Below are 21,606 nucleotides of genomic sequence, written 5' to 3'. Positions count from 1 at the left end.
ATAAATAAAAATCTAAGATATAAGAAATCATAAACATGTTCTATTCTCTCTTTATTTAAGGCAATTTGCATACTGTTTTCTTAACCCTTGTCTCAAACACAATAATTTGTGCTACATTCTGATGATAATGAGAAGGTATTGGTTCGATATAAAATCCGATTATCGTGGATTTCTGTAAATCTCCACGTTTCGAGACATTCTTAACCTGATAAAACAGGTTTTACGATGGTGTAGGTTTATTTATCGCTGTCCTCGTTGTCCCGGTCGCTGCTGTCCTCATTGTGTTCGTTGTCATATAAACACAGAATAACTTTTTTGCAACACCCGCCTCAAAAGTTGACGTTTCCATGCTTTTAAATTGTGCCTAAAGAGTCTTACTTTGAGCAGACTGAGCAGATGAGTTACTTTAGACATTGGCACAGGTAACTTTGAACACTGGTGTTAGTATCGTCACGCTTTTGTGAGTTTGCATATTTAATGTTATCGATTAGACTTTATACTGTATACTGGCGACATCTGAGGGGCAATGTAAGCACCACTTTTTTAATTGAGAGCAGTTTAATCTAACAGCTGTGGCATTGGTGCAGTGGGTGACTGGGGACAGTCTGACAGCTGGTGCTCCGAAATCTGTTTTCTTTAAGTTTTTCGAATTATTACTCTCTTTTGTTGGTCAATAATGATGTATTCCAATAATTCTGATTTTGACTCTATAAATAGTGAGAATGTATGTACTCTCACAGGTATTATACAAGTAGCCAGGAATGCATCATTAAACCTGCTGGCTGATAATTCAAAAACGGCCTATAATCTCTCATACAAAATGTATTGATGGCGTATTTCGATGGTCCGGTAGAATCAATGAAAGCTTGCACTCTGGTTGCAGTATTCCATGTTAAAATCATCACCATGCACTCGTAATTATGTAAAACTGGAAACCAATGCAAAGCTAACTGCCTTTTTTAAAAGACTGTACACTGGCTTCAAAGCTAAAAAATAAAAAATGTTATGATATTGAAAAGTTGCTATGGTAAATCAAGCTCCAGGCCACGATTATTTGGCAACTAAAGTATAAAATACGGTAAATGTAAAAACTTATTTACACTTTTTTTCACATTATATAGAACTATATTTTTAATTATTTTTCCGTTTTACGACAGAAGACGGTGCGCGTGTGTGTGTGGGGGGGGGGGGTCACAACTCCACCTCTATGCAATACAAAATTAGTATTCTTCGTTAACTCTTCCTATAATACAACTTTTTCGAACGGGTTTGCAAAAAATAGCGTGTGATAAACGTGCGCAGAGCAGATTACTAACTCGTGTGATAGAATTATTTGCTTTCGGTTCGAAGCACTTGTCTACGTTTTCGCAATCACTTCAGTCGTGCGCTAACCAGCGACTCATATTTCGAGCCTCCGGTTTATGCTGCAAAATTCACACTCGCACGCGATCACCTATTTTGCGCACATGTATCACAAATAACTATTGAAAGACTTTTCGTTTTGTAATGCACCTTGGCACACAGTTTTAGGAACCAATAAAAAATGTCCAGTTCGTAAACCAGCCATTTTTGACCATCGGACCTGATTTGGACCACCCAAAAAAATACTAAAAAATCAAAAATATCATTTTGCGGGCAAACTATGCAAGGCATACCAAAAAATTGATACATAAAAGTTGTTCATCCAAAAATTATCAACAAATTTGCTTTGAACCATTTCTTGATAGGACGCACACTTTTTTAAATTATAAAAACAAGGCAATGAAAATACGCATGTTTCAATAACAATGCATATTATAAATTGCAATACGACCGAGGTAAAGTTCGTTAAAGCTAAAGGAGCTTTAACAAAAGATAAATCACAAGTACCAAATTATCGTTGGTGATGTTTTGAGCTTTAATTTTAAAAGGTATATGCTCAAATGTGGGTCAAGCACAAAGACCAGCGTGTAGTGCGAGGTAAGTTCATTATCGAGAGCGATTGTCGCACTTTTTTATTTTTATTTATCTTAAGACCCATGCTCTTCATGCTGGTATGCATTCTCTGGTGCTCAAGCTAGAAAGTCCATTGGGCCTCACTTGTGTTTATTCTCAAGGCAGAACACTGAATCTGGGTACCTTCACCAAGTAGGATCTCTCAGTGCATTCGTTTTTTCCCACGTTTCTTTTTTTTTCTTCCAACGTTTCCAACTGAAAATATACTTCTCGGCTACGAAGCGTACTCCATGGCACAGTAATGGCGCCGACGGGTTTAAGAAATTTGATCCTCAATTACTTTGCCATGTCGCAGCCATCCTAGCAAGGCTAGGGTGAACTGAGTGGTCCTTCCGCTGCCATCAGTTAGGTCTCTATTTACAATGTACTGTCCTGATGTATGTTTACTGTCCTGGTATTCGACCAGTTTCCATCGACCAATGTCCATCAAGTGATAGACCCCTCGACATAGAGTCGCTTTCTTAGGAGATCACTAGCCTATTTCGAAGTGAATAAGGAGCCCTGCAGTTTAAAGTGGGTCCCAAATCACCAAAGTTCCGGAGGAATAGAAATATTTCCAATGGTACCAACACAAGAATCGAACCCTAGTTTTCTTGCTCGAAACTCTGATACGTTATCATTTAAACAACCGGGAGTCCGAAACTCTACCTTCATATATTGCTTTTATTTCGTTTAGCAGCTTGCTATTGAAACAATACTCTTTAAGAACACTGCAAATTTTAATTATATCCACCTTATCCAATACTTTTTCTAGATCAACAAATGCACAGAGAATTTTTTTGTCTACTCTCATTTTTTTCTATGATGTGTTTTAAGCTGAATATTTGATTCACACATAATCTTCCTGGAATAAACCATATTGAGCTTCCCAGATCTATTTTTCTGTTATTGCCATGATCTTAAAAATAAGTAGTTTAACAATATTTTGCTTTCGGTACTTAGTAAACTGAGAGTTCTAGTTATAGTTTGCCTTTATCATCGTTTTCTTTGAAGAGTGGAACGATAATCGCATTTCTCCAATCATTTCGAACTACCCTATTCACACAACATATTATATTCATCAACTTGCTCAGCCTCTCAGACAAATACTCCTAACCGCAATTTAGTACTTCAGCGGTATTACCCTCCACACCAGCAGCCTTGCTATTCTTTACATTTCTAGTTAGGACCACAATCTCAGAGGCAGAAATTTCTATTCTTCCTCTTTGTCCGTATCCCATACCATTTCACCTTCAGTATTCTCAATTCTGTCTAACTCTGTTGTACTTCTTCCTTTCCTAATCTTTGAGAAAATAACCTTAAATTATTTTGCTTTTTCGTTATTCAATAAAAATAATTGAGGGTACTTATACTGTTGCTGAATCTATCAAAATTAATTTGGTTTGAACTCGTTCGAGTTTGGTTACATCATCATCCGATATCAAGATTAAAATGATAAAAATTACATAGCGCACTACAAAATTATACGAATTAAATCGAATAAAAAAAATAAATTCTGACTCCTACTATGAATTCGGATTGCATCGTCACCGGTGGAGGTCGAGCAGGTGGGCCAGTTTGGCCCAGATCGTCCAGAGGATTCCAAGCTTTTTGCTCTTCCAAGATCGGATCTGCCCAAGATTGTACCTCCCCGGAACAGAAAATAGCGTAAAAAACAACTCCACAAAAATGAACGCAAGCTGCTACAATGAATACATTCCTCCAGCTCTGCGGGTCCTACAAAGATAAATACCATTTTTTAAAATTATTAAAAATAAGGTGGGTTTTTGAATATTTTTAAAAAATACTCAAAGTAACAATCACCTTATTCTGGGTGACGTGGTCCACAAAGATTGGGACAAACAATCCTGCAATTGTACCAATCCCATTTGACAACCCCATCAAGATACTAGCATATCTGGGGGCTATATCAAGATGATTTACGTTGAATCCAGAAATAGCAAACCCACTGCAAGCCACACCAATGGTCAAACCAGAAGTTGCAATGAAGCTACTTCCACTCTTAGTTGCACTCGCTACTACCAAAAAGAAAAGTGCCTCCATCCCGAAACCTCCACAGTTGAAGAGCTTCCTAACGTTGGTTGTTGTCATGATTCCACGCTTACGGAGGTGATCCGCCAGCAGACCCCCCAGAGGCACGATGATCGTCATCAGTAAATGAGGTAACGATCCCAAGAAGCCCGTCTACAATTTTCAAGAGTGTCATGAATATTTCACCACTTCTACTTTTCCTGATGTTTACTTTAACTAAATTCATGTGACCGAATAACTTTTTGCCCTATAATTTCAATTTTTCGGAATTACCATTCGACCGAAGTTTTATTTTTGCGAATCACCATTTGCCCTGATTCTTGCTATGCCAAAATACCATTGCACATACGTTTCATTATTTTGAATTACTATTAGGCATAAAATGTATTTTTCACGATTGCCATTTGTTACCATTTTCATCTTAACTAAGGATTAATCACCATAACTTCTATTTGTCCGAACGCTGAAATTATATATAATCAAACGCACTAACCAGATGCACTTAATCTTATGTCAGTTTTTGATAATTGCTTTACCGACGACAAAGTAGAATATGCACTCAACTTCCAATATAAGGCCCTCTGGTTTGCGCCGTTCCTAGAAATGATGTCCTCCGCAGTTTCATGAAGAGAGGAACCGCGAGACCGAAAGGGAGGATGTGCTCCGTCAAGCGTGACAAACAGCTCGAGGGCCGCACTCTCAACGCGTAAATTGCATCAGACTGCGTCTTGCATCTAAATGAAATAGAAAGAATTCAAGCAGTCCTGCCTATTTACGTTTGGATCCCCCCGATTTGTGACAAAGGCCAAGGCAAGCCATTGCGCAAAAAGTCTGATATTGGGAGTTGAGTGTATTGTATCGCTCAGCCGATAAATGCTCAAAAAAACTGAGGGAATGAAATGTTCCAGATAATCGGCCAAACAGGTGAAACGCGAAGTGGGTACTCCAACCGAAAAAATCAGAGCGTATGTAAAAAAAAGGCATGAAGGTCCCTACTTAAAACGTTTATCACCAAATTGCTGTTAAGAATTTTTCAAAATATTACAAATTTTTTTTTCAACATAAATATATAACCCTATTATCTTCAGCTCTAATTAAGATAATGAAGTAATTAAAATTGAAACCAGTTCTTTAGACTATCTGTAATTTTTTACAATTTCTGAAAAAAGGTGTCATTATTTTTTTCTTTGTGCTTTAAAGTCTTTCCGCTACACGGAGAAAAATAGATATTGACACAGACTATCTAGATATTAATAGTTAATATCTTAGCGATTTAACTATGGGACATAAATCTAGATATTGAAGGAGAGCATCCGTAGATATTGAAAAGAAGATTTTAACTGACAATATCCAAGATATTGAAGGGCAGAATCTAAGATATTCAAGAAATATTTTTTGTTATGCAAAAATTACCTGTAAAGCATGCCATTTTCTATCAAATGCAACAGTATTTTATATCATAGTCCTCTCTTTTTGTTATCCAAATCCGCAAGCATTCGCATTTTTTCGTAATTATGCAATTTTCGTGTAGAAAGGCTAACTCACTGTTCAAGGCTAATATGATAGATGCCTGTAGCTGAGTCCTCATTTTCTTGAAAAATTATGATATATCCAAAGACATTTAATCCATTTTCAATCAAATCTTATAACGCAATATATATCGTCAACGACATTGCTCGGATAAAACGTCACTTTTTTATATCTCAGATATTAACTGTTAATATCACACGTTTTATACTTCCAACATAAACAGATATTGCCCTTTAATATCTTGTATGTTCAATAGAAGATGTTAGATATCATGCCGTAATATCAATATATTATGGTTAAATATCATAGTTTTTAATATCTACTTTTCAATATCTATTTTTCTCCGTGTAGCCTTTACTCTTGCTTCTTCGAGTATCAACTCTTTAAAAGCATCGAAAGGGAAGGCGAGAACAATCTCAATAAAAAAGGTAACCCGTTGCTTTCTTACACTTGTTTTCCTATACACAAAACTTTTATCAGATAATTAAAATAACAGCATCAGATTTGAATTAATTCAATATCTTTATTAGAACTGAAGATAATTTAGTTTTATATTTATGTAAGAAGAAAACTTGTATTTCGATAAGTTCAAACTTCAGTTTATTAAGAAATTTTTAAAGTATCTTTGTGAACTTTTTCAGATTTTTCTTATTATTTTTTTCAATACAAAACAATGCTCTAAAGTTCACTGTCGTAAAAAACTTTGAAATTTCCTTACTTTTTATAGAATTTTTCGGGTTGTAAGCCATAAAAAATGTAATGTTTTTTAGTCGCCGTGTCGTACGAGTCACATTCCGGATAAAGTCCGCTGATTAAACGTTTAACTACTCTTTGGTTTATAATAAACATGATTTAATCTGAAATCTACATCATTTATTTCTAAAATCACACTAACACAATCCCTGTAGGAGTTCTAGTGACAACTTACTAATTAGTTAGGTCTTACCAACCGGACGTAATCAGCAATATTGGACTCCATCATTCGCATAATTCCAAACTACCCCTGCGTTAAACGGAACGTGACAGGCATGTTTCATTATTCTGAATTACCATTAAGCATAAACATTATTTTTTACGATTGCCATTTGTCAAAAATATAATCTTTTCGAATGATTATTTACTGCAATTTTTATTTTTGCCTGAATTACCAGTTGTCCTAATTTGTCTTATTCCTAAATAATATTAAGCACAGGTTTCATTATCCTAAATTGCCATTTACCATTATTTTTATTATACCTAACTGCCATTACGCATAAGGTTAATTATTGTTGATTATCATTGGGCATCAGTTTTATTTTTCGGAATTCTCATTTGCCACCATTTTTATTTTACCGAATTAACATTCGAACCAATTTTTATTAACCTTTAATACTAAAGGGAATTAATTTCGTTATTTTGAATTAAAATTTCCCTCATTTTTGATTTTCATAAATTACGATTAAAATAATTTATTTAATTTGTCTGATTCATTTACATATTATCTTAATCACATCCTTCATAAAAAATTATGAGATGAAATGCAAATTTAGCCTATCAGAATTTTTAACTTAAATTTCGCGTTATGAAGTTGATTACGGATGTGCTTTAGATCAAACAACATTTTTTTCAGTATATCGTGATACGAAATTGTTTTTCTTATATGGAATTCATGTATATACGTAATTATTGGATTTATGCACATTGTTGTATTTGACTGGCCATGAATCCAACCATAGCCACCACATGATGATTCAATGGACTGCGGATGTTGATAAGTTGCGATTTGTGAAAATTAATTATATTTTTTTTTGCTATTTGCATATAAGTGCAAATTATGGTGATTCAGCAATTCGAAAGAATAAAAATTGGGTAAATTGTTAAATTCGCAAAAATGATAAAATAGCAGAAATTGTTATTTGGTAAAATGAACTTCAGTAAATCAAATATTTAAAAATTACAATTAAGGGGATATTAATCAGTTTCAATTTTTAAAATCCATTTATTAACTACCTTTAATTTCTTCGCTAACTTGAAGAAAATCTTACCTCAACCAGATCCATTTTAAATGCCTCGTGCATGAACCTAGATTGAAAGAGCACCAGCAGATAAAAATTCCAGGACCTGCAGAAGTTGGCAACGATGATCGCATAAACGGGCATCGAACAAGCGATGCTTTTCCAAGGTGTCGTCGAAAAAGTGGGCATTGGTATTTGAATTTGACCTTGACCTTGTCCGAGGGAGTCTTCGATGTATTTCAACTCCTTCCCTGAGATGCAAGGATGGTATTTTGGTTTTTCGAAGGCAAGCCATAACCAAAAGCCGTACCAGATTAGTCCAGCAAATCCTGAAATTTAAAAATTTCAAATTTTGTTCTCAAACGTAGGTCAAATTCGGTGCTGTTTAGAGTTGCAATATTTTTTAGGCACAAAAAGAAATAAAGGCACAATTAAAATTTTCATTGTATAAAGTAAGATGCAACCAATTTCACACGAATTATTTTCTGTGATTGTCATAATTTAAGCATGGCCTTTTATTATTTTTGGAATATTTGTTAAAATGATGTCTACCATAAACATAAAATGATGCCGACCAGCCCAATTCAGAGCTCAGGACACTCGAGAGTGGCATTCCTATAACCATTGCAGCATAGGAACCACAAAAAGCAAGAGTTGCTAATCGTGATCTTTCTAATGGTGGTGCCCAGTATTTCCAAATTCCGTGACATGCTGGGTACGTCACTCCCTGGAATAGGATTATTATATTTACTAATTTATTAAATATTGTGGGAAAAGTTCAGAACATTCTAGATTTTTTAAAGAATTTCAAAACAAGAAGAATATTTGATAAGCTGCGTGAACAGCCTAGAATCTTTTATACAATTCTAATAATATGCAGTATTTTAAAAGAATATGAAATATTTTGAAACACTTTCAAATATTGCAGAAAAGAGTAGACTTTAGAATATTTGACATGATTCTCGAATAATCAGATAAAAAATTCTACAACGTTCAAGAAATTTCCGATATACCCCCAAAAATTCCATTACAATAAAAAAATGTGGAGAAAATTGCAGAAATTGTATGAAATACAAGAGTGTCTAGTTTAGAACCTATACAAAAATAAGTAACATCACAATAATTTATAAAAGTAAAGACGCTGTACTTTTACTGAGAATTTCAGAAATATTAGATGAATGTTTAACAAAATTTGAGAACGTTATAGAGTATTTCTTTTTGAATTTTATTCGGGGTTTTTATGAACATTCTTTATTTCTAACATTCTCTACAAATTCACCGTGCAATATTGCCGATATTTTTATCTTTGAAAGGACTTTGTCCTAAACTATTCGTACAATATTCCCAACCTCTGAATTGCAAGTTTTAGGAAACTTTCACGAATTTTTGTGTACATAGTACACACTGATTTCACCTATTTTTTCACGCTCAATACGAATCCAACAGAGAAACTCACCTCTACCAAGCCTTTGCCGACCTGTACCAGCATCTCCATAATTGGATCAAGCATTAGTGCACCAGGCACTAATAAATTCAAAAACGATGAGGTGAAAATTGCTAATCCAAACACTTTATTTGCAGGATATAGGGAGGCTAAAAAACCCCCTGGTACTTGAGTCACCAAGTAACCCCAGAAAAAAGACGAATCCATGGCACTTTCGGTTGCGATGGACCAGTTGTATTTCAGGTTCCCAGCTTCCGTTTGGTTTTTTAAAATTATTTTCGCTGTGCCCATGTTTAACCTCATTCCAAAGGATATGATGAATCCTTTTAAATAAAAATTATTGCATCTAATTCATCAGTTGATATAACAAACTGTTTTTTAAATTCAAAATTTAATATATCAGAAAAAGAATTGAAGATTTAACAAAAAATAGAAACAATTGAAATATGTTTAATCTTTCAGCTTACCTATACATGCTAAGACTGCTACGGTATACCTCTTAGATAAACATGGGCATTCTGGTGGAAAATAAGTGTCAATGTGTCGTAAAGGAGGCCTCTCAGGTTCCGGTACTGAATCAAAAGAAGCGTGTCTACTGTACCCTCTCTCATCTTCGAATCCCTTATTGTCTTTACTCCTCTCACCGGACATCGCAAATTCCTGATAGCTTGCATTGTTGCGCCTGTGTCTTTAATCAATTATTGAATATTCAGATATATACTCTTGTGATTCGGAAAATAATTGTAATCAATGACATAAATTAATTAAATTAAAAGTTCAAAAGCGAAATATGGTTAAACAAAAGTCTAACAGAAGATTTAGCTTACTCTGCAATTTTCCCTTTCAAAGAATTGAAGGCTGCGACACCCGCCGTCGCGAATCCGGACATTTTCCAATTATTGGGGTTGCTTTGGTTTGCCTTGCGATCACGTTGTTATTTCGCAGCCCCTGTAAATCAAGCCAAAATGAGTGACTTAGTTTACGTAATTTCCTTTACAAAGGGGTATAGTATACTGATGTCATTGAGGAAATATTATTGAAACTCGAACACAAGAATTGTTCATTGGTACTGCAAGATTGTACATTTTTGAAACAATAAGGCAATTTCGTTTTGGGATCTATCCCCTTAAGGAACCGAAAATTCAAACATTTAACAAATTTTCTATCATATTTAAAAATGTGTTTGACAAAGAAGAAGTTAGTTTAGATATAGACAAGGCCCAAAAAGGTTGCAGAAAAAGTGAGAACTTATACGTGCAAAAATACAATAGTGACGGACAAGACCAGATCAGTTCCAGACAAAATTATAATTTTTCCTAACAAGACCAGATCAAATCCTAACGTAGCCTGAACAGTACTGGACCCAATCCACGCCAAACTGAGATATTTTTAAACAGGCTGGACAATTCCTAGAAAAGAACAGATCAGTTCCGGTTAAAACAAAAACGAACATTGATAGACAATGTTCTGGAACGGTTGTGAACAAGCCCTAAGAAACCACAGACAGGACTGGACGAATTTTGTCAAACGTAAATCGTTGTACAATATTCCATAACAGCTCTTAAAAAACCCGTAAGCAGTCACAGAAATGTTAGAATAAGTTACCAACAAACTAAAGAGACTATCGGTCAATATTGGTATAGTTATAAAAAAAACTTAAATTTGTACACACAAGACCCAGCGACTTTTAAACAAGTTGAGACCAATGCGAGAGATAATGAAAATAATAAAGAAATAGCACTCGAACAATGCAGACAAAGCCGGACAAGTTCCATGTCAGACAAGACCACTTGCAAGTGAAACCGAAAAAGCTACTGGACCAGTTCCATTATTGCAGATCCGACCGTTCTGGTCAAGTTCCAAGTTGTGGATTAAACCGAACTATATAGGGAAGAAAATCAAAACAATCTTAAAATCTTAACCGGTATCAATCGCAGATATTATACGCTTGGTTTAATATCATACTATACTAGTTCCAGTCATCCTTGAAATACTAGTTAAGCAAAGTTCCGGAATAACTCTAAACAAAACCTAAAATGACAATAGCAGACTAGTTTAGGAACAAAAAAATGTTACGGAGATGACCGAAAAATTCGCTAAGAAGATTAAATCCATTCAAGACAAAGTCATACAAACTCCAAATACGACCAGAAATAGTTCGAAAATTTGGTATGGCTACGGCCTTGGAAATAGTGGTACAAAGTTGACCGTTATGCGTTCCAAGTATGATAAGATCAGTTCCAGAGAAGAATATACTAGTCCCAGTTGACCTTGCAATATTTGTAGATATTCCCGAACCAGTTCCAAACAAAAACGAATTCTCTTCAGATCGAGTGAGGATTTGAGTCAGGTGATTTTGACGCTTGATAATGCAGCCAAAAAATTCAAGCGTTATAAGTAAACCCAACTCTCGGTTTAGGAACAGTGTCGGGGTTTGACTCGCACTGACCTTGTTACGAAATCTGCGGATTCAAAACATAAACAGTCAGGGCTGACAGTGTACTCGCGCACAACGGCCCTTCCAAGGCGACAGTCGCAACCGCTCTCCCCCTACCCACTGAAAAAACTGGAGGGGGGATCAGTTCTAGGAATTGCTAATCCGCGTGTAACTAAAACGCGGTTCTGGTATAAATAAATGTTTGAAAGCTCATATTATTCCACGTAAATTGCACTTAAGTCAGTGAGATGCAGTTTTTTGTTTTTCACACTTAACAATTTGAAAACAAGTGGGAAAAGTTTTGAAAAATTCACAAAGCATCTTTAAAGATTCATTCCGAGAAATATTTGTCTTCGATTCAAGAAACTTTTTCTTTCACACATGTGTTTCATTTGATCAAAAATAACTTTCAAAACAACTAAATCATTTTAAATTAAAGAAAATTTGGGATCGGAACATAAACCTGTTTCATTAAAATAACAAAACTTTTTTAATAAAAAGAAATTTCTTTAAAGCAAAGAATTTTTTGCTTAATGTTTGTGAACAAAATTCCTTTGACAAATTAAAAACAAATATATATAAAAAGATCTGTTTCATAAAAAAATATGCAACCACTTTCAGTTCAAATTAAGAAATGGGAGCGATTTGTCATTTTTTTCATTTATTAAAGGCCATTTGGTAACAGATAAGCGCTTTGAGGATTTGTTTCTTTAAAATGTTCTTATTAATCTTTCTTCAAAAAATGGAGCTCTAATGCGTCCGGAATTCCTTACATTTTGTGATAAAATTTTAAATAAAATATTCCTAGGAAATTAAAAAAATGGCGGATTATTACCGCATCTTTGGTTCTAATGAACCAAGTTATCTTTTCAAGGTTTGGAAATTTTTGTAACAACGGCTTCTTGCATACGCAAATAAGTTTTTTTTTTCGATGCAAAAATTTCCCTTAAAATGAAAGAAACAAATTTGACTTTCTTTGAAAACCACAAACCGAAAGTCGAGTTTTACATGCAGTTTCCAATTTTTTACATTTATTTGTCAGACCAAGCTCTGAATAGTTTTTAAAAGTCCTGTAAGTTTCATAGCAAAAGAGCAAGTTGTTCTCGAAAAAAAATCGTACCCAACGTCTATTGGCTGTTCCACAAATATTTTTATTTAAAAATTAAAAGTACTAAAAATGTTTAAGCCATTTTTTTCAATTCTACAAAAAAATAACTGAACTGGGGGTTCGGTAATGTTAGTTCCAAGTGAGTTGAGGCAGAATATAAACTGAATAAAAAACATCTCTATCATAACTCATACTTTGGGTTCCCTTGGAAAAATGTACTATTTTGGATTCTTTTGCAACAAGAGAGGTTTCCTTTTTGTTGCAACTCCCTTGGAAGCAAAGATTGGTTCTGATAGAAATTTGAACATAATCTAAATACTTTAAATTTGTAGGTGGTATAATTTCATAAATAATTCCCTACACAGTGCGCTTCAGCCGATCATAGGTATGATGGAAGTGTCAATAAAATATGTCTACCTTACTTTATTCGTATTCAATTTAAAATGAAAACATAAAAATCGCAACTGATTATCGTTCCGAAATATCTTCAAATCCATTTTTATGTTTTTTTATTATATTGAATACGATGACCATGTATCTAAACTAATAACACAGGCCTGCAAATAATGGTGTCATGTCAGTTGTTGGAAAGTGGAGGGACATTTCCGAAGTAATTTTTCACGTAGAACCCGAATCCGAGTTCATAATTGACCCATCATGTCAGGATTTTAAGATATTTGAGGTTATGTACCTAAAAAATGGCAGTTTTGGCCACTTTCGACGTTATGTCCTGAAGACACAAATTTTTTGGGGATTTTTTCTTTAATTGTATCATATAGTACTGCTCTTTCTTTTTAATTTGAGAGTCGTAGAGTTCTCTCACCATTTTTCTTTACCAAGTTACACCAATTTGAAATTATGAGATATATCCCACTATGTCTTGAGCATTTGCTTTAAATACATAACCTCAAAAGTAACCAAAAACGCCATTTTTTCGGTACATAACCTTAAATACCTTAAAATCCTAACGGGATGGGCCAATTATGACCCCGGATTCGGATTCTACGTAAAAAATTACTTCGGAAATAAGCCTCCAATTTCCAACAACAAAACCATGTTGGCCTGTGTAATTCTTCCATTTAAAATGACATATGCATGGATCTCAAACTTAAGACTAGCTTAGGCTCTTCTTAATTTAAAATACATACATGTATCATTTTGAATTAAAATAATGATAATTTTACATGCATGCTAAACGTATTAATTCTAATTGAGAAAATAAAAATTGTTAATTTCTCAAGCGTAAAAATTTGAAGATTAAAGCTCAGTGAACCAACGCATATCAAATATAATAAAAAAAAACTGAAAATTTCATATAAAGATATTTCGGGAGCAGAATCAGACCTATTTAAAAATCGCTCTATTTCTTCCCATTTAACATAAGGCAGTGGTCAGAAAAAAACTATGTTAGGGTTCAATCTTGTATTTTAAGTAAGCTTTGGTTGGGTCCTAAATTGGATAAAAGAACAGCAACATTCTAACAGTTGGACGCGTTTCAATATTCATATATATTCTTTTCTTCTCAAATGGTTTTTCGCATATACAGTGAAAAACTTTAATAGCCCTCCCTTCTATAGCCATTCCGAGAATTGAAGCCGTGCCGCAGGTAGGTATAAAAGGAACTGCGCGGGGCCGCGAGGTACAATGAGTTAATTCACACTCAAGGGCAGCCCCAAAATCGGCGGTATAAAAGAGTTTCACTGTATTTATATCACATCTGAATGCTGAACATACCCAAAAACAGAAATGGTCTATACGGGTGAAGAGAGGGTATTTCCGTTAGGGCCTGATTCGAAGTTCTAGATAGAGCCCGGCAAGAACAGCATCACATAACTAATCAGGCTCCCTCCATTTTTCCCGGCCAGTGCCCGATCATAAGTAGAGAAAACTTGCCGAAGCCCTTCCAAGTCCTGACTGAAATTTCTACATAAGAGTTTTAATTTTTGTTTTTGGAGTTTTAAAGCCTAAAATGCATACAAATGAAGTACCGCAGTCATATATTTCTAAAATTTTCATCCTACCTATGATTGGCTCAAACGGACTGTGCCTATATACAAATTGGAGATAACGCAATATTTTTTTCAGTTCTTCCTGGTTGATAGTCGTTTTTGCGACCGGGCATGAAACGGGGATGTAGACAATAACGGTCCTCTCGTAAACTCGACGACTTTCCAATATTCTCGAGGAAAGGAAGATCCCCTCGTGAATTTAACGAGTGTGTGGGAGTGCTTACTGAGTTTGTGTGAGTGTTTGAGTGTGGTTTCAAGAGCAGGGCTGTTTATTTGGAGTGGAACCCTCTCCAGGCCTTAATCCGCGAACTCTCCGGGGAGAATCAGCGGTGGATGGAAAACGGCTGGAAGATTCGTGCACCCTCATGCCGAATATTAGGGTAAAATTTGCTGAACGCGAGGATAAAGCTCTGTCTGATAGACAACTTAATATTCCTTCTTTATCATATATAATTTTGTTACTACATAATTATTATTTTGGGGATCGTACTTAAATTACGTAACTAATTATAGAACCTCTCTAAAACCCCCTCCCTCGCCCCTGCGACGAACCGTCACAAAATATTTCTACCCCAGTCCCCTCCTAATGTTCGTAATTCTTAGTTTCCAGAAATGTTTAACTATAGATAGGGTGTCCGAGAACTTCATTTTCAAAATTCTCTGATTTTCCCTTGAATAATTTTTCAATTTCATTTATTGCTAATATTCAAATGGCAGCATTTGAATCTTGCAATACTTTAAACGTAGAACCTTTTTTAAAAGGAATAAAACAGTCAGTTTATATTTCAATCAAAAAGAGGAGATTTATACAAAAAAAATGTTAACGAAAGACGAATTTTCAACAAATAAAGATTTTTCACTCAAGAAACAGGTAGAAGTTTCTATAAATTTTTAAAACTTCAAGCCAAAAAAAATTCTTTACAGAAATTTAATTTTCAAACAAAAATATGACTTCACAGCAAAAAATTGATTTTCCAAGAAAATTATTTTATTTTTTAACAAAATAAGAGGGAATTTCTAACAAAAAAAGATCAATCTTAAAAATTGGAAAAATTACATTTTCAGTTTAAAAATTCATTTTACACCAAAAAAGACTTTTCTTTTGAACGGTTAAATTGTAAAATAAAGATATGAGCTTTTAATAAATAAATTTAACAATATAGTTTAACTTTTGACAAATTAGTTGAATTTTCAAATCAATCTGGAAAGACGAATTTTTCCAACCATAAAGGATGAATTTTCAAAAAAATAGTTGAATTCTCTACAAAATAGTTTTATTTTTATTCATGAAAGATGACATTTGATCCAAACAAAAGAATTTTTAATAAAAAACGATTTTTTTTTATTTGAACTTTCATCCAGAATAGATTTCAGTTTATTTTTGAACACAAAAATATAAATTTTAAACAAAAAGTAAATTTTCTACAGTTTCATTTTTAGCCAAAAAAGATGAAATTTCTCTTAAGTCAGTTGAATTTTCAAATAAAAAAAAATTTGTAATGATTTAATTATCATCTAGAAAAGAGGGTGATCCGGAACGGAAAAAAGTTTGCTTAAAATGACGACAAAAACCAATGACGGGATCTTGTTTGTGACTAAAAACTGAGCTATAATTTCCGACGACAGAAAATCAAAATTTCTCATTTTTATGAGAAATCCTAAAATATATAACCTCTACAGTCCCCATACATTGTGACGGTATTTGCAGTGCCCAGTATGATATTAGAAAGACAAATAAGCGTATGCGAATAAAAAATGATATTATTTAAATTAATTTATGAGTATATAAATACAGACATATCTTCAGCTTCCCAGGACAACGAAATAACTCCATTTTTATCAAAAACCTCATTCTTATGATTTGTTTTGTAACTTCTCATGTCCTGTTAAAAAATTAACTATATATCTTATTATAAGGGGACATTACGAATATATGTGGCGTAATTGGTTTTAGTATTTCTATTTGTGCTGAAACACTTTTATGTGAAGTTATAGGAAATTTATTATAAAAAATTACACAACTCAAATTTTCAGGGTCTGTTTGGAAACAATGTACACAGATTCTCATTTGCATTATTTGTACCTCTCTCTATTGTTTTCATGAGTATGAATAAAATAGCATTCTAACTCGGGAATCACATATTTTTCAAGTACACCTAATTCGGAGACAGCTACTTAGAGTATACCCACTTAGAAAATTTTTTCAACTTGTTGCCTAAAGACGCGAATTTTTTTTTTAATCTCCGTAAATTTCAAAAAAATAGTTTGAACTAATCGCTGATTCCTCACTTTTTTCATCAATTACATAGTTAGTACTTGATACAATGCTATTTTTCAAATCAGGTAAAATTACGAAACAATAAGTTCAGGGATACATTGAAGCCGCCTTTGGCTGTCCATTTACTATCAATATTACTTTGAAATCCAATGTCAATTTGAAAGGTAAGTGATTTATTTTCACTAAATCGAATAAAAGTTTTATCTTCCCATAAGATTCTTGAATTTCGGGTACTATGCATAACATAATCAATTTTTTAACGTTAGTTACTTTACTCTCTTTATGAACAGAAACATAAGATAGTTTTCTTTTTTTGTGGGTGCTTCATTTTCAATATCATCATCTGACAGAGAATCAAAATTTTAGTATCTGATAAGTAATTTTTTGGAAAAATACTCATAAAAACTTTGAAAAATCCCTGTCCGCCATCGGCCACTATTTTGATATTATAGCATCCAATAATTACTTGGGTTTTCACAACGATGTCCACAAGTTCTTTAGTATTTGCCCAAACAACTGGTTTTTTTTTTACCATTTTTACCATCAGTAGCAAATGCAGAAATATCAACTTTGTACACTTATTTCAATAATTTTGATTTTTAAAGCTTCTATTTTAAACTACCTGCAAGAAGTGATATGAGAATTATATACACTTTTTTTAAAGTTGTTTCCTGATATTGACCCTATTAAGAAATTGCATCATTTTCTTCACTACCCTGAGTGCCTTTATAAATCAGGCGCTCTTCGATCTTTGTGCTGTTTCAAGTATGAAATGAAGCACGGCATGTTTAAAAGACATGGTAGTGTTTGTGCTAATTACAAGAATATACCAAAGACCATGGCAAAATTGGCAAATTGGACAAATTGGGCCAAATATCCCAATGTGCTACATGGTGGATGGGTAAAATTCCTAGAATAACACTTCAATGCACTAAAGGAGATAATGAATTAGTGAAGAACACCTCGAGTAGAGATGAGCTGATTAGCATGGGATTTGCAGAAAACAACGTTGTATTTGAAGCGGATCGAGTTAAAGTCTACGGAATAGATTATCGGGCTACACTTATGGTAGCAATGAATAGTGACATTGGGATATTGGAAGAATTTCCCTTATTCGGAAAAATTAAGAAGATAATAATTCTAGCAAACGAACAAGTTTACTTATGGTGTGAAGAACGGTCAGTTCTTTGACCAGAAAGCAAGCTAAATGTATATTACATTGATTCAGAATCTTCAAATCTATTTACGGACACTTAAAGTGATTCCCCGACCCAAGGTATAGAAAATCCCATTTTAAGCTACCTCTTCCTAACAGACACGGACACTTTTGTTGACCCCCGAGATAATGATTGACCTCTACGAAACGGACAGTTTCTATAATACAACCTGACTCATTAGCTTGATGGTAGACATAGGGGTAGGGATAAATGTAATTTTTTCCTTACTAGACCTCTCCAACACTTAGGGCCTCTCTATTCTTGACAGCCACAATCTAAATTTACCTTTATGAGACTGACAGTTTTGATACAACTTGACTCATAAGCTTGATAGTAGACATAAGGGTAGAGATAAATGTAATTGTTTCGTTACTAGACCTCTCAAACACTTAGGGCTTCTCTATTCTTGACCAACAAAATCTAAATTTACCTTTACGAGACTGACAGTTTCAATAAAACCTGACTCATTAGCTTGATGGCCGACATAGGGGTGGGGTATAAATGTTACCGTATCGTCAACAGACCTATCAAACAGTTCTTTGCTCTACTGTACTTTGCCTGATGCACATTAGCAATCAGTTTTCTTGAGAGTTTAGTCTTCTTTTGCAATGTCTCGAAAAGTTTTAACGTTGAAGGAAAAACTGGAAGTGATAGAATATTATAAAAGTGAAAAATGTGGGGTTCGCAAACTAGCTGAACAATTTCATATTTGAAAGACACAAGTAGCTGAAATAGTGAAAAATACAGACAAAATTAGTGAATTGTGGCTTGGCAATCGGAACAAAAAACAATGTGGAAAAACTTCTTTGAATGGTGCTGGTATCTTTGTGGATAGTGTAGTTTTCGAATGGTTTTGCAGAGTACGAGCTCATAATGTTCCAGGGTCTGATCCACTGGTTCAAAATAAAGCCTTGGAAGTAGGAAAAGAAATAGGAGCTTCTGATTTTAAAGCTTCTAATGGCTGGTTGGAAAAATTTCGTGTGAGACATAAAATTTCCTACAAAATCGTTTACGGATAATCAGCTGCTGTGAATATGGATACAGTTGTCGCATGGATAAAAAAGTTGCCAAGTATCATATGTGGTTATAAGTCAGACGATATTTTTAATGCTAATGAATTGGCACTATTCTACCGTGCTCTACCCGAAAAAACAATTTGTTTGAAAGGTGAAACGAGTTCTGGTGCTAAAAGTGCAAAAGAGAGATTGACAGTTTTATTCTGTGCAAATGTGCATGGTGAAAAAGAAAAGCCTCTTGTCATCGGCAAAGCTGCTAAACCTAGATTCTTCAAAGGACTTGGCGTAAAAAACTTTCCTGTTCACTGTAGGCATAACAAGAAGTCTTGGCTGACTCGAGAAATAATGACGGAATGGCTGATGGAACTCGACAGAAAAATGAAGCGGCAGAAAAGACAAATCCTACTTTTGTTGGACAATGCCACGTCACATCATGAAATTAAATTAGATTTTGTAAGAGTAGTGTTTTTTCCTCCTAATTTAACGTCTCTCTGCCAACCTCTTAACCAAGGTGTCATAAAAAATTTCAAAGTGTATTATTATCGTCAGTTCGCTCTAAACCACTTGAAATCCAAACTGCAAATTGAGCAAGATATGAGTAAACTTAAGAACATCGATGTTCTCCAGGCTATAACTTGGGTAAACGATGCATGTAATCTTGTCACTGCTACAAATGCAAAGAACTGTTTTCGAAAGGCCAGTTTTCCAATAAATGACGAAGAATCAACAGAAACCCAGACAACTGCTGATGATGATGGTCTCCTTGCTGATTTGTTTCAAGCTGCTGGCGGTGCTGCTGTTTCCGCAGATGAATATGTAAACGTTGACACCGATTAATTCACTTTTATTTATTATATTCAAAGCATTTATTAACTTCTATCTATTTATTTAAAGGTGACACAGTCGGGTATCGCCTTGTCAGTGAATTAGGAATGCACAATGATCAAATAATTGCGAGCGGAAAGTGTCTCTATCAACAAAGTATAGATTTCTTCTTAAAAAACAATATCAACAATAATTTATAAGAACACATGACAAAAAAGAAATAATGACACAGATTGTATACATAGTTTTTAACTGACGTTTTTACTTCAATAAAAAATTTACATCAATTAAATACATGCTTTCAGTTCTTTATTTTTTAACCTAACAGGATTTGTTATTTATAAATCTATTTATTTTATTGTGCATATTATTTGTTTAATTTGATTAATTTATTAATTCTGTTTATTTTTTCATTTATTTTAGTTAATTATTCATTTTGTTTTTTCATTCACTGTATTAATTTTTCATTTATTTTATTTTTTATTCATTTCATTTATTAATTCATTTGTCATCTATTCTATTTATTTATGCATTTTATTTTTTAATCATTTCATTTGAATTATTCATTTGTCATTTATTTTATTTAGCAATGCATTTTATTTTATTTCTTTGGTTTGTTTATCAATTCATTTAACTGATTTATTCATTAAAAATTTTTATTATTATTATTTCATTTAATTTACTTATTTATATATTTATTTATGGTACTTGTTTAACCATTATTTTCACTTATGAATTTACAAATAATTATTAGTAATTATTTACTAAATTATTTATAAATAAATAGATAATAATATTATAATATATACATAATATGTACATACATATAAACATATTACAGTATAGCAATTCACTCTCTGGAGTGGAAACCTCTCCAGGGCGGACACCGCTCCACAGCGGACAGAAAGTCGTTCATCGTGAGTGTCCGTTATGGAGAGGTTTCACTGTAATTTAAGTGATCTGAAGACGCTTGCATTATGGAAATATTATCAAACCCATGACTTATACGTGGTTTTCCGAAACAAACTTATATAATAGGTGTTAATAATAAATAAATAATCGTATAATAAATAAATAAACGTATAGTAAGCCTTCAATCACCCTTCAGTAAAAATCATAAGGGAATTATATACGTATAGAAACTCACTTTAGATGTGTATACAAATTTTACAAAAATTGTCTTGCATTTCTTCATCCCCACTGAAGTATGATGCTCGTTATATAATAGCAGCGAGAAGTATTCCGTCTATCAACTTTCACAGTTAGGCCAGAGCTATATTCAAAAAAAATTAATGAATAGGCTACAATTAGCAGTTTCTCATAATAATAATATTATTTTTCTGGTTAAGAAGTAGATGGTGACATATTTTCTACAATCACAGAAAATGATTTAGGAAAACTAGATATGAAGCTAGGATCAAGAAGAAACATTATAAGTATTGTAGTAGCATCTCGCATAATCGTGATTACTGATCCAATTATTATTGCTAACTCTTTGGAAACAGAAATAATTAATCCGGAAAATAACGATCAGGTATTATTATTAAAGTTAAAATATTTTCAATATTTGCAAATGTGTTCTACGTATTTTTTATAATAAATGCTAGTTTTATGTGTAGAATTAGAATACACCAAACTCTCGCTTTCAGTCAAGTGTCAGGGGTTGCCTTGAAATGGCCTTGGACTGATTTCAGGAGGACAGAAACGTAAACAGTGAGGGCC

The 21,606-nt window shown here is 33.6% G+C and overlaps 1 protein-coding gene across 1 annotated transcript in view; it reads right to left on the bottom strand.

Moving 5' to 3' along the window:
- The window catches only part of LOC117181099, a 68,021-nt gene that overhangs the window by 2,889 nt on the left and 43,526 nt on the right, over window positions 1-21,606 (bottom strand). Inside the window, 8 exon segments of the mRNA XM_033373669.1 lie at window positions 3,502-3,711; window positions 3,799-4,179; window positions 7,581-7,879; window positions 8,103-8,277; window positions 9,007-9,317; window positions 9,462-9,676; window positions 9,795-9,913; window positions 10,009-10,063. Of these exon segments, the coding sequence (XP_033229560.1) occupies window positions 3,502-3,711; window positions 3,799-4,179; window positions 7,581-7,879; window positions 8,103-8,277; window positions 9,007-9,317; window positions 9,462-9,676; window positions 9,795-9,913; window positions 10,009-10,063 (1,765 nt within the window).

Source organism: Belonocnema kinseyi, chromosome 1 (genome assembly GCF_010883055.1).
Source record: "Belonocnema kinseyi isolate 2016_QV_RU_SX_M_011 chromosome 1, B_treatae_v1, whole genome shotgun sequence".
Classification (NCBI taxonomy): domain Eukaryota; kingdom Metazoa; phylum Arthropoda; class Insecta; order Hymenoptera; family Cynipidae; genus Belonocnema; species Belonocnema kinseyi.
Note: the sequence above shows the minus strand (reverse complement) of the source record. Positions and strands in the feature narration are given on the sequence as shown.